This window comes from Spermophilus citellus (assembly GCF_964194105.1).
Source record: "Spermophilus citellus genome assembly, chromosome: 12".
NCBI classification, from domain to species: domain Eukaryota; kingdom Metazoa; phylum Chordata; class Mammalia; order Rodentia; family Sciuridae; genus Spermophilus; species Spermophilus citellus.
The window spans coordinates 129,016,079-129,029,962 of record NC_138198.1 but is presented as its reverse complement, the minus strand read 5'-3'; the positions used below and the strand labels follow the sequence as shown (position 1 = coordinate 129,029,962).

At 57.0% G+C, this 13,884-nt stretch overlaps 1 protein-coding gene across 7 annotated transcripts in view; it reads left to right on the top strand.

The window, feature by feature from the left end:
* MBP (myelin basic protein) overlaps positions 1–13,224 on the top strand; it is a 106,270-nt gene extending 93,046 nt beyond the window's left edge. For 3 of the 7 annotated variants that reach the window (XM_081263455.1, XM_081263458.1, XM_081263456.1), the window contains 5 exons: positions 1,691–1,795; positions 3,082–3,117; positions 3,475–3,507; positions 6,705–6,827; positions 11,714–13,224. In XM_081263455.1, coding sequence (XP_081119581.1) covers positions 1,691–1,795; positions 3,082–3,117; positions 3,475–3,507; positions 6,705–6,827; positions 11,714–11,758 — 342 coding nt within the window. In that variant the 3' untranslated portion in view covers positions 11,759–13,224. The remainder of the gene's footprint in view (positions 1–1,690; positions 1,796–3,081; positions 3,118–3,474; positions 3,508–6,704; positions 6,828–11,713) is intronic. The other 4 variants (XM_081263457.1, XM_081263459.1, XM_081263460.1 and 1 more) reach the window with 2 other exon arrangements.
* Positions 13,225–13,884: the final 660 nt, after the last annotated feature.

Below are 13,884 nucleotides of genomic sequence, written 5' to 3'. Positions count from 1 at the left end.
AGTGGGACCAACACAATGCATCAGGACAACACGAGTGCCCCATTCCTGGTGCGCTCACAGCCTGGAGAGGTGGACAGACCATCCACAGGTACCTGTGCAGCAGAGGTGTCAGTGAGGAGGCCTCACTAAGTCCCAACGGGTGCATGTGCTCCGGCCCTCCTCCAGGGCACGCCTGCCCTTGTGAACGGAGAGAGGGCGGGTGTCGGGTGTCGCCCTGGTGGGCGGGTAGGTACAGGCAAGGAGAGGGTAGAGCCTTTCATCAGCCCTGGGGCCTGGACCCCACTCTGGGCAGGCCACTGGGCCTGTGTGACAGAAAGGGACTGGACTTACACATGGCCCAGAAAGCTTGCAGCCCACCCTGTGAAGTGTGGCCAGAGGGGACACTCAGAAGGAGAAATCAGTTAGGAGGCAGTGACTAGAGGCTGGGCCTAGAGCCTTGGTCTCCACCTGGTGGGTGAATCCCTGAGCTTCTGTGTCCCTGTGATGACAGGAGCCGGTAGGAAGAGAGCAAGGAATACGTTGAGGAAAGCCGTCAAGGGAGTGATGGAGCAGTAGACCAGGAAGAGTCGAGGCACAGGAGGCATCAAGCCCGAGGGTCTGAGGGACAAAGACCCACAGGTGGGAGTAGCCACAAATGTCACCAAGTGCATGCCTGGGAAACTCGGCACACTTGGCCGATGGCCCTTGTCCCTCTAAAGACAATCGTCACCCGTTGAGCCAAGCCCGGAAGACGAGCTCTCTTAAGCTCCAGAGATGCACCTTCAGGCATTTTGGTGGTAAAACTGTCTGTGAAGGCAGGGTCCTCCCTCCCACATGCCCTGAGGAGCCAGATCCGGGGTGCTCACAGCCCGCTGCCTGGCTATGGCAGAATTCTCTGCTGTCCATGGTCTCCAGGGCGTCCCTGTGTAACTCCTGCCCGACAGCTGCAGGCTTCTCACAGGTACTACAGTGATGTCCACGTGGGTTCTGGGAGGGACCGTGAAAGGTCAGGGGAGAAGTCAAACTGAGTTTGTGCTCTACTGCTAGCTCCTGAGTCCTTCCTTTGGTTTTCTGAGAACCGTCCTGTTCTGAAGGCTCTGCACAGATGAATGGTGCGCTGGCTGGCGCCTCCTGTGCAGGGCTGACCTCTGCTCACTGTGGACCCCGCCTAGCTGCAGCTCACACTGCAGCTCACACTGCAGCTCATACTGCAGCTAGTGCCTCTTCACATCCTTCTTATTCAAGATGAGGAAGCGTCTCCCCAGATCGGGCAGACCTGGCACCGTGGTGGCAGGGGACATTTTGAGAAACAGGCCGGCGCATGTTGCCAACAGCCTCAGACCTGGTCAGGGTCCTCTTTTGCTGTTAGCGGTGGTTTGTGCACCATTCCTGAGCATTTTTCTCTATCCAGACCAGAAGCCTGGGGGTAATTAGCATTTCACCTACCCCGGTCCTAGATGAATTGCCTTTAATTACTGTCACTTCTGCTTGGTCAGTTCCTGGCTTCAGGAGAACCAGCCGCTAAGTCAGTGATACAAACATCTACCCAGCAAGTCGCAGTCACACAACCAAATGCCCTGCCCTGACCTCCAAACCTGCCGGGGGGCCTCCTGTCACAAGGTCCTTAGTGATAAGAAAAAAGAAAATCTCGATCCACAAAGGAACAGAGACCAGGCCCCTGCCCATCTGAGTCATACCCTCTCTCTTTCAGGACTCACATGCAGCAAAGACTGCCCACTACGGCTCCCTGCCCCAGAAGTCACAGCATGGCCGGCCCCAAGACCAAAACCCTGTAGTCCAGTTCTTCAAGAACATCGTAAGTGAGGGCTCAGGGGAACCCGGAGATCATAAGGGGGGTCACGAGGCTGGGGACCCCCCCACGGCTGGCGTGCGGCCTCCCTGGGTGTGGTGGCCTCAGACACTCAGCCCTCAGCAGGAACGTGCCACAGGACCCCAGGTCACAAACAGCACTTCTCAACCACCTTGCCCCTTGCAGATGGCACGCTACCAAGGAGCCTGCTTCTCCTGAGACCAGGCCCAGGCTTTGCAGGACTGAGAGGCAGGACAGGGGTCAGTGGCTGCCTGGGTCAGGGAGAGAGACGCAGGAAGACGGAGCACAGGCGTCTGCTCCAGGTGACACTGTGAGGGAGGGACAGACATTTGTCCAAGCCTTAGGATGTGCGACCCCAGCAAACCTTATACTATCTGGTTAATAGTAATAATGTATCACATTGGTTCCTCAGTGGTAACAAATGTGCAGAGTTAATGGCAGAAACTGCCCAGAGCGTTTGGTAACTCTCCATAGGTATATGGGAAATGTACAGTTTCTGCACAATTTTTCCATAAATCTAAAGCTGCTTAACAAAATAATGAAGTTTATTAAAACATAAGAACAGCTGGGCATAGTAGTGCACACCTATAATACTATGGCTTGGGAGGCCAAGGCAGGGGGATTGCAAGTCCAAGACCAGTCTCAGCAACTTAGTGAGGCCCTGTCTCAGAATTTAGAAATAATAATAATAATAAAAAGGACTGGGCATAATAAAAATAAAATTGAAAATAATAAATATTATATAATATAGGAAATAAAAATAAAAAGTGCTCAGTGGTTAAGTGCCCCTGGGTTCAAGTCCCAATACCAAAACCTTAAAAATAAATAAAATGAAATAAATCAAGAACAAAATGGTGGGCTTCCAATGGTGAGCACCTGACGCAGCAGACACTTTAAGGTAAGACTCTGGTAAGCAACTTCGGGGGCCACGGGCCGGGGGCTTTCCCCTCAAAGCCCAACTGTCACAGGGTGCCTTGCCTCCAGCCTCCCCCACCCAAGTGTGGCTGGTGAGTGTCACAGGGACCAAGATGAGCTGGCTCCGGCTGGAGACCCTCGCGTGTGTGTCCCACCCTCCCTGCTCATCCCTGGAGCACTTGTAGGCTCGGCCCCCCTTCACCTGGACAGAAATGGGGACGGGGTCGACGGTGGCGGGCTCCTGCCCACTGGTGTGAGCCCCGTGTGCAAACATGGCCACTCCGACCCTGGGGAGAGTGGGGATGCTGGGAGGGAGGGTGGCTCCCCTCAGCCCAGCCTTCTTGTGTGTCTTCCAGGTGACACCACGCACGCCACCTCCATCGCAAGGAAAGGTAAGACCTGGAACACTCCTGTTAGTCCTCCCTCTGTTCGTAGGGCTTCCTGGAAACTCCAACATGCACCAAAAGCAGAGGTGGACTCAGGGCTACTCAAGTCCACCCCAAAGCCTGGAGGGAGCTGGCAGACCAGGGCGTGTGCCTCCTTGACCACGAAGACAAGCCCAGCAGATGCCCGCACTTTTTCCCACAACCCTAGGCTGGGACAGAGCTCCGGGGACCCTGCTGGTCCCTGGAGCCGGATGGACCCTGTCCACTCCCTCGGGGCTCTGCCGTTCGGATTCGGATGCTTGTTTATCAGAATCTTTCTTCCCATGATTGCCATGTCACTGTTTGCTTCTCTTCCTCACACAGGGCAAAGGACTGTCCCTCAGCAGATTTAGCTGGGTAGGTGACACGCATCCCCCTTCAGCTTCTGCTCCCTCTGCTCTGCACAGTCCCCGCGCTTGTGTTCGTTCTCTTTCAGTTGCTTAACAGTCCTGCCTTTTCTTCCTACCCAGACCAATTTGCACACAGCAGTTAACGGTGGCTTCCTCCTGGGGCTGGGGGTGAGGCGTGGTCTTCCCCTCCGGCCCGTGAGACCCTGCTGCTCCAGGACCAGGCACTGGGAGGCCAGTGCCTCTTCTCCTGAGGGCTCCCAGCAGAGCTGCCTGGGCCCCCGGGCAACCCGTGCTGGAGAGAATTCCCAGTTCCCTTCCAGTACCGCTGAGGGGGGAACAGGTCTCATCAGGTCAAATGGGGAACCGTGGCTGACGTTTAATCCCAAATGTTGAAGTTTATTAAGGAACGATGCAGCTGAGGAAAACTAAAGATGCTGAATCTGGTTCTGTGATTTACGATAACCCCATTAACCCACAGATCCCGTGGTTTTGTGTGTGTGTGTTCAGTAATAACTAAAACTCATACAGAAAGCCGTCCAGAAACGCCTCCTTAGGAATTTTAGGGTCTTTAATACCAACAGCAAAGTTTTCATGAAGATTTATAAAATGGTTAATTTGTTCAGTTTCCAGGAAGTGGTAAATTAGTGTCGGAGACTACTTAAAATTCCTACCAGTCTACCCTGACCACCTCTTTGACTTCAATTACTACTGAATATCGGACACAGTTGGTTCTTACTTCAAAAATTATTATTATCAGAATAAAATGAAGGCGTAAACACCGACCTGTGGCAGGGGACCGGATCTGTCTGGGGAACCAATGAGCCTCCATCTAGTACAGAGCCACCTGTGCGCTCAATTAATAAGCATCCCATAAATGAGTTTCCAAAAAGTATCAAGGAAGAAGAACAGGAAGAAAGGCAGCCCAAGCAGGCGGCAGGGAGGATGACCACTGGGAGAAGGAGCAGGGCTCTTGAAGCTCTGGGACATCCCAACTCTTCTGACCCTCAAGGACGAGCAGAGACCTCTGCCGGAACCTGTGTGCAGACAGCTGGGGCTGCCTCTGGGCTTCTAATGAGTTTGCAAAACAGGTGATGCTCACGTGGGAGATGACTGTGGACCAGCTCACAGCTGATTAATTTTGATTTTCTGTGCCAGCAGGAGATGAAGATGATGTTGAAAATTGAAATCATCTTTGACCCAGAAATCTGGAGCTAGCCACTGCCTCACCTGCTCTTACCTTCTAGGCGTGGACTGCCGGGTGCCATGCACACCATCTCTGGTGGGGCCGTGCGGGTGGGAAGACCCCCCTTTTTCTCCAGTCAGTCGGAGGCTAACAGCCTCCATGCCCTCTGCTCTCGGCTTGGTCCTGCTAAAGCTGGTGGAGTCGCTCTTTCTGAAGCAAACTCCCTCTCCGACGTGGTCTGGGGGTGGTTCTCTGGAGCTGTGGGAACGTCTGTTTCCCTGGCTGGATTCCAGACGGTCCCACTGACGTCTTGCTCGCTCTGCTGTGTGTTTCCTGATAAACTCTAGGTCATGCAAAGATGAGAGTGACCAAGGGTTCCAGAGGAGGAGGCGGCAAGCCGATGGTGGGCCTGAAAGCCAGTCTCTGAACTCCGTGCTCAGAGCGCTTTATTTCTGGGGAAAACCACCAGAGTGAGACAGAGGACTTAGTATTGGTCCGGGAAGTGTGGGTTTCTGTCGTTTAACGGTGTCTGTCTGTTTGGCACAGCACTTCCTAACTGTCACCGTCCCCATGTGCCGTCAAGGAGTCTCGTGTCTGTGGAAACCTCTGGGGTGCGAGGGCGGAGCTGGCTTGACTCCAGTATGTGGTGCTTGGACCTTTTGTGCCACGGTCCCTGTCCCCAACCCTGCTTGATCACCCTGGTGACAGTTTCACCTGAAAGGAGACACGTGTTCTGGCAGGCAGGCTGAAAGTAAAGGCGCTGGAGAGGCAGCCGTAGGGTGGACAGTGCCTGAAGAGAGGACCCTGGGTCCAGCCTCAGTGCTGCCCAGATCCCTGGAGGTGGCCTTGAAGAGGCCTCCAAAAGGAAGGGACGGTCATATTAGTTCCAAGGTCCTTCCTGACACGAGGCCCTTCTGTGACTTTAGTAAAGCACCGTGGACTGATGCTTAGGGCTCCAGGCGCAGTCGAGAGGTGGCTGATCCCGTCACTAGCGTCTTTGGGAAGGACGGTTCTCCATTCTTGTTTATAAAGCAAGAGGCAAAATCCTGGGCCCTCCCCGTGGCCCTCCTGTGGGCACAGGCCCTCACCCAGGGGCTGGTCTTCCCATGTCCATGTCCCTGTAGAGCTCACGCTGGCCGTGGGAGCTCCCGTCTGGCCATCAGTGTATTGAAAAGTCTGGGACACCTCAGTGATCACTCGCCAGGAACCGCGCCCCTTCCTGAAGTGAGGGGCAGGCTTCGGGGTCTTGGTGGCCAGGGTGGAGGTGTCTGGCCCTGAGCGGCAGGAGCCTGGGGAAGAAATGGCACTAGCCCAGGAGTAGATGAGGAGACTGAAGCAGAGACTTTCTGACAGCAGCCTCAGGTCACCTAGCTAGAAAGTGAGGTCGCTGCGCCCCCACCTGCCGTCTGGGTGCCGCTGGCTTCCCTGCCCTCTGCCCGCAGCCAGGGCTGACAGAGCCTGGGCCCAGGCCACGCCGTGGCAAGCGAAGCTGTCTCCTGACTCCCTTGGAGAGCTTCCTCTGCACCAGAGACTTGGGAAGCGTGTCTCTGCCCTTTAGAAAAGGGATGAGCCTCAAAATCTCACTGTGTGCGAGAACTCCGCATCCTCTCAGGTGCCTAGACCCAGGCGGGTGGGAACGGCCTCCAGACTGTGGGGACAGGCCTGTGCGCTCTTCCCGGTGTCCGCGAGGTGCGGCTGCCGCAGGGACCCTCCCTGCACCGGGGCAGGCCGGGTGCTGGCCGACTTCTCCTCAGGACCCCTAGCGTGTAGGAAAGCAGCTGCACCACGGTGGCTCTGGTCTGCCAAATCATGTGCTTGGGCCTCACACCAAAGCCTGGCCAAGCCAGAGCCCTGTCTGCTGGACTCGGGGACAGGCACCTCTCCAACACCTCCATTCTTAGCTTAGGGCTGACCTGCGACTCCCCAGCCACTCGCCAATTCGACCTGGTGGCCTGGGTCCTCCCCTGGTGCGCCCCAGTGGCAGCTGAGAGTGGACACTGAGCTCTGGTCTTCTCTTGCAGGGGGCCGAGGGGCAGAAGCCAGGATTTGGCTATGGAGGCAGAGCTTCTGACTATAAATCGGCTCACAAGGGATTCCAGGGGGCCCACGACGCCCAGGGCACGCTTTCCAAAATCTTTAAGCTGGTAACGTAACCTTCCTTCCCTGGGAACGCTGGGGCCTCCCCCCTGGGAGGCAGGGGCCTGGAGCTTCACGCAGTGTTCACAGCGCCCCTTCCCTGGACCCCGAAGGGGGCTCAGGCCAAAGCCTGGCCCAGCACAGAGGCGAGGAGCCAGAAAGAGCCTTGGTGAATAGACAGGTCACTTCCAGGAGCCCCAGCTAGCTTGGCCAAAGGGTCACGTCCACCACCAGGGCCCCCAGGCACTCTCTTCCCAGAGCTCGGGGCCCTAAGCCTGTGGCCCTGGCCCCCAACCTCTGAGACTCAGTTTCCTCATCCATGAAAGGGGTGACGTCAACGCACCTCTGTACCATCATGAAAGCCAGCCACAGCCAATGTGACACAGCTGGAGGGGCCGTGGCTCCCCTGTGGACACTGCTGACGGCCATGGGGCCCAGAGTGCTGCTTCAGGAAAACCGGGCAGAGCGCAGACCACCCAGGGGCCTCGTGGAAGGGTAGACAGGGCAGCTGCGGCCCGGGGAGTGTCTCTCAGGGTACTCTCCTTGGCTTTGGGGGCCTTTGTCAGGAGGCCTACAGGGCTCCTTCCTGGGGGCAGTGCGACCACACCCCCAGCCCATGCCTTGATCCTGAGCCAAGTCCCAAGCTGCCCCATAAAGACATCTGCCCTCTGGGGTGCCTGGTCATGCCACATCCCCAGAGGTCTGCAGGCAAGACACGTGAGCACAGCCCTGGCTGAGACAGGGGAGGCCTCCGGGACATCAGGCAGCGCCAGGGCCCACAGTTCTGAGGCGACAGCAGGAGGATCAGCCTCACTGCCTCCTTCCAGGGCCTCCCTCGGCCTCTCTGCCCGTCCAGAGGAGGAGCTGACATGGGGGGACCCTGCCTCTGCCCAGCTCAGCCACCCTTCACTTCCAGATCAGCTCTCAGTGTGGGGAGGGCTCTGTCTGACCTCTGTCCATCCAGGGCCTGGGGAGGCCACAGTCACATCCAGACAAGGCCAAGGCCCAGGTCCTCTGGAGAAGGGAAGTGTCCTCAGCTGCCTGGAAGCCAGATGCTCTGACCTGGGGAAAGGGACAACCCAGGACCATCACTGCCCGGAAGCACATGACCTGGGCTCCTGGGCCTTGAGCCGCCCAGCTGGCCAGGGGCTGTGGACCCAGGCTGGTGTGCATCCATGGACGGGGCAAGGGTGCCAGGTGTGACCCTGTAGGATGCTCATTCAAAGCACCCACCATGTGCCTGGTGCCCGGATGCCCACCTGAGCAGTGCAGGCGAAGCAGCACCTGGGCAGAGGCCTTGCTCTAGAGGTGCCCAGTGGTGTAGAGCGAGTTAGGGCCCCTCGGGGGACGGCAGGGCAGCGTAGGCAGTGGTCGTGTGCCGCAGGCTGGGGAGCAGGCCACAGTGCCCATCGGGTGCCACAGAGGACCCCGCAGCAGGAACACTTGGCAAAGACCTGAAGGAGGGCAGGAACAGAGCGGGAGAAGGCCTCATGGGCTTGTAGGAGGACAGCGGCAGGTATCACGTGGCTTGACCATGACCACGAATGAGGCACCGGGCTCTAGGATGGAGCGACAGGTGCGACCTGAATTTTAGTGTTGAAATGACAATCAAGAGTTTCTGGCTAGGACTAGTGAGAATGGTGGCAGGAGTGGTGGCTGGACTGGGGTTCTCTGGCTGGACGAGGGGAGGCGGCCTTGGGAGTCGCACAGCAGCACTGGGAGGTGACGATCGATCGAGGCGAGGTTCCAGCAAAACTTCACATGGTGCCTTCTGGGTGAGACCAAGGACCTCGGGGACGCTGATGGAGGCGGCCCAGGCAATGCTGATCTCGGTCATTGCCAGAGCGCCTCTCCTCCCAGCCCCAGGCGGTCAGTGACCCCAGGAGGCCAGTGACGGTCTCTGTCACGGAAGAAGCCTTGTCTGAGTGATGGCCCACCCGCTTCTCCATGGGGAATCGCCTGGACTCTTCCGCCTGTGATTTGTTTTCTCAAGCAAATGAGGGTTTAATCATCACGCCATGATTAGCCAAGCCACGCAGTAAGGAGGCAGAGGCCAGGCCACTTGGTCTGTCATGACAGGAAGCCTAGAGCCCACGATGCCACTGTGCCCTGAGAGACCCCTTCCATCTTCTTGGTGAAGGACTAGCGTCGCTGCAGGACTCTCTGAAAACAGGGGAGGATGGCCTTGAGTGGGGGTCGGCTGGGCGCCTGCTCTTGCCCCTGACCACCTCGCCCACGCCGGGCTGCGCGGCTCTCCCTGTGGTGTCTGGGGACGACGGCGCCTGGATCCTTCCGCCTGCAGCTTTTCTACTCTGTGCCTCAGGCCAGAGGTGGCAGCACGTCGGGGAGGTGGGATTTCACAGGAGAAGTGAGTACTGTCTGCACGGCTGCCCTGGGCATCTCTGTGGGGCTCGCCCAGGCAACTTGGCCCACAGAAGGGGTCCTCTTGTGTGTCCCTGCTGAGGTCTATCAGCTTGGAGGAGGGACCATGCTCGCCCTTGTCCTGCAGCACTGAGCCCTGGGAGGGCTGGCCCCTGCACTGATGCCGTCGCCCGTGGGGACCCCTCCGACCTACTTCCCTGTGCCCCTGACTGCCTTGTGGAAACATCAGGTTTCACGGTTTGTGGTGTGACAAAGTGCTCACCTACACTTTAACTCCATGTGTTCTTTGAGTTGTGCGTGTGTTAGGCTCTGTCCCTTGTCGGAGACACAGCAGGGCCACACAGTCCCTCCATGTCCCTGGTGGGTGCATGGGTGCATGTCTGCCCTAGCCTAGAAGCTGGAGGGTCCTGGGACGTGGACAGGTCCTATGCAGCATGGCTCTGTCCCTGGAAAGCCCCAAACCCACAAAATGAACAGAAGGTAATTGAGCTGCCTGGTCTGCCAGGCTCAACATGGGCCAGCTCTGCCCCTCAAGATGTGGTCTGAGGTGACCAAGTACAAAAAAAAAAAAAAAAAAAGACTCCCCAAACATTCGAGCAAGAGGGCCATTCTGAGGTGCTCTGCCTCAGCTATAAAATGCTGTGACAAGAGAGTGCCCGGCAGCCACTCCTGTGAGTGACCTTGATGCTCAAGCCAGGAGGACACCTGTCCTGAACCCTCTCGACACCTGGTTCATACCGGGGCTCCCCCAGCTGCAGCGTGTGAGGACACCTGGGGGCACAGCAGCATCGTCCCCAGGCAGCTCCTGCGTACCAGCTCAGCGAGGGTCAGGCACACTCGGTGAGTCAGGGCTGGTGACACTGCCCACCCAGAGGCTCTACTTGGGACACCTGGTCCTGCTCCTCAGGGACAGGTGCAGGGGCCTCCTGGTTCCTGCCACATGCTTGAGAGTCAGAACCGGTTGGGGCCACCCCAGAACAGAGTGTCCACGTGGGTCTGCCATGCCTGTGTGTGGGTGACACAAGTGTGTGAAATGTGTGTTTTCCTAAATAGGTTCAAAACTCTCCTCAGATTCTTTTTGAGAGCAGCTAAAATTTTTAAATTTCTATGTAGTTCAGGAGAGGCTTTAATTTATCAAACGTAAATACATTTCAATTAGTATGGTTGTGATCAACTTCTGCGACAAATGCTCCTAACTGCCCACTGTGGCTGGGTGGCTGAATGACCATCACGGAGCCAAGAGAGTGGACCCCATAAATGTTCCAGCGATGAGGAGGGCCGGAGGCAGGCAGGGCCTGGTGGGGACCGGGACACTCACTATCTCTTTCCTACCCTCCTGGACTTGAGCAGCAAGGGTGCCCAGGAGGGCTGCCTCAGTCTCCAGGCCAAGCAGCCGGTCAGCAGGCAAACCAGCCCAGCCGACTCCTAAGGTTGGCGTGGAGTCTCGGGGGGCTGGTCTCCCCTAAGCTGTCACCTGCGAAAATAAAACTGCTTAGACAAGCTTCCAATGCAGAGTCCTATTACCATGCACAGAGCCGAGAAACGAGGCCGCTCGTCCTGAGCTGTCCACCCTGACTGGCACACCCCTGGCCCCGTGCATAAGTCACCCTCTTGCTGGGCACCTGGGGACCAGGTCCAGACAGGGCATGCTGTCTCCAATGCTGGCCTGCCCCTGGCAAACAGCAGGCTCCTTGAGCCTTTTGCTTTTCTGGGGACAAATGAAATCTTTGAGAGATCAATTTTCATGCACAATCTAAGATTAAAAACAGAAAGCCACAGAGAAAGAGCAAAATCTGAGTGAAATTTGATCATTTAAAATACACACACACAAAGCAGTGCGGTCCCCCAGGTCTGTCTGAATGGCGCTGAGTGCAGGGACCAGTGTTCCTTCTTCAGGGCCCTCACTTCCCTCACGCTGTGGTCACCGCAGGCCTGGGCTCCCTCTCAATCCGAGTGCCAACTCTTTTTTCCTTCAAATTGCACGTGTTGAGATGGCTCGTCGGGCATGGTGGTGAGATCCTGTCGGTCACAGTGTGAACACGTCCTCTGTGCCATTGGCCTGCCTGGGTGTGGCAGAAGGGCCACACGGAGCGCCAGGTCCCAGAGCAGCCACGGCCAGGTGGCGTTTCTGGTGCACCCGGCGATTGCTGCGCTCACGGGCACTGCAGTCTTTCCAGCAACGCAGCCACCCCTGTTGTTTCCAATCGCCCTTGGTCGCCTGGACTCCAGGCTGAAGAACTAAAGTGCCCACTGAAGGCAAAACACTGTAGCCATGGACAGAGGCGGCTGAGGTACAGCGGTCATCTGGGAGTCGAGGTCAAGTCTTTCCTCTTCAGTGCTGCGGGGTGGACCAGCACTTGCTAAAGGAGGCGCGGGCGACGGAGGCATCCTCTCCTGCAGCACAGGATGCCCACACGAGCATCTCAAGCGGTTTGTGATCAGGTGACCCCAGCAATGGGGCAGCAGTGGGGCCACAGGCTGTCACCTAACTCCTGTCTCTTCCTTTTTCCAGGGAGGAAAAGACAGCCGCTCCGGATCTCCCATGGCGAGACGCTGAAGCCCTGCCTCCTTGTTCCAGACCCTGTCCTCCGCTTCTTAATATAACTGCCTTAAACCTTAATTCCATGTGCATGGACTAGCTAGTTAGAGCAGACGACCCTCCTAACCCCGTGGAGCTGTGCGGGCAGCAGGCCAGGCACACGGCACCTACTGCCCATTTCTGACCCATAGTTAAATGCAAAAAAATGGAAACAAAAAAGGTCAAAACTGTCACATTTCATTTAAAGATGAGCTTCCTCGGGGCCTTCGCTGCCCTGTACGTGGCCCTGAAGCTTAGGGGTCTGCTCTCTGTAGGTCGAGGCCCCTGGTGTCCCCCTAGTTTACCCAACTCCACCCCTGGACTTTCTTTTTGCCGGGACAGCGCTGCCCCTTGAAGCTTTCGCTGCGGGCACTGCCGTGGAGCCGCTCGCCTGGAGGCAGAGAACAGGGCGCGGGACTGTTGATCTGAGCTCCTTGGTTTCCTTCCCCTGCCCTCTCCCACCTCCTAAAGCACCTTTTTGTTTCCTAACAGGATTAGACAGTCCAGGAGTGGCTTACTACACAGGGAGTTTTTGGTACGTGGACGCAGGCTGGGCAGCTGAGAGAGACCAGTGTGGGGCGGTGCAGAGAGGGGGGCGCCTCCAGGCCGGCCCCCCACACCCCACCTGCAGAATCCGAGCGCGGCAGAGGGAGGGAGAGGAGGCACACGGGCTGGGCGAGGGCCCCAGGCAGGAAACGGGAACTTGGGGAGTTAGGCACTGGAGACGTCGTGCATGTGGCCCCGGAGCAGCCACTGTGAAGCACTGCTTCCTCCCCAGAGCCCAAGGAGAGTCCAGGAGACTGTGCATCTCAGAGTGCCACTGCAGGAGTTCTCTGGGCGGCCTCACAGAGTCACTTCGGCCACTAGCATTGGGCGTGGCCAGCGTGGCTCACACTGGCAGTGTCCATTGGCACACACTAACCCGCATGAAAATATAACCTTCCCCTCATTCCCCTCCTAGAAATGCCCCGTCCCCTGGGAGTGTGCCTGTTCCTGAACGACTAACCTGACGCGGGGCTGGCCTGGCCGACCTCGGGAGGAGGGGCTCTGCGCACCCTCCTGACCTGCCCTGCCCACTCCCCTCTTGATTTAGCTTGTCTTCAGACCCGTCCCGAGCCCCACACTGGCATCATCTCCTGTACAGCAGAGATGGGGAGTAGCCCGATGCCCACCTGTCTCCTCTTAATCCCACTCTAATTCTGAATGCTCAGTGTGGATCTATCTAATGCCTATTAACACCAGCCTCCGCCAAGAGAGGGTAAGAGAGAAAGCAGCCCGATCCCTGAAACAAACCCCCCAAATGGTTCCCTAGAGCACTGACCTCTCTGGGCAGTGCAGGCTGCGTGACCTCCATCCATGGCTCTGTCCACACAGCGGGTGCCGCGGAGATGGGTCAACGGGGACCTCACTCTTCTTGAATATGGAAATAAAATAATGAACTTGCAGCCATCTTTGCACGCTGTCTCATTTGGTGTTCTGGCTCATGGAGCACAAGGCTCATCTCGGGGCCAGGGGAGCACTCATCCCAGGGGTGCAGTCGGAGCCTCTGACCCCCTCAATGGGGTGGATGGTCAGATGCCACACCTCGACAATCAGAGGCAATGCCCGCTCTCAAGGAAGGAATTTTCATGGCTTTGAAAAGAATCTGCTAAAGTTGGTCTCCATCTTGCTGTTCGCCAGCGTGAGAGCCCTGGGGATGTGACCTGAGGAATTCTGGAAACTTATTCTGGATCATAAACAGTTTCCTGGGCAGAGGGAAGTGTTTCCCAGACTGCATTAAGGGATTTTCTCTTTTTTCGCTTACAGTTGCCTTTGGCTATAAGAATTCTATTCCAGAAAGATAAACCAGAATCCCTTTTGGGTAGCTTCTAACAGAACCAGGGTTCCTTTCTCTTTCTCAGTCGGGGCTTAAGGACCAAGTGCAAGGACCCTAGGGTGCCGAAGGCCACCATTTGGGGGTCAGGACACCTGAGCCCTACAAGTGCTGTTACACTGACTCAAAGCCCAATGTCCACTGTCCTCCCTCTTCCCTTCTGCACACAAACCCTTCTGAATGTGGGACTCAAAAGTCATGCAAAGATGATCACATTTTAAAATCGGGTGCT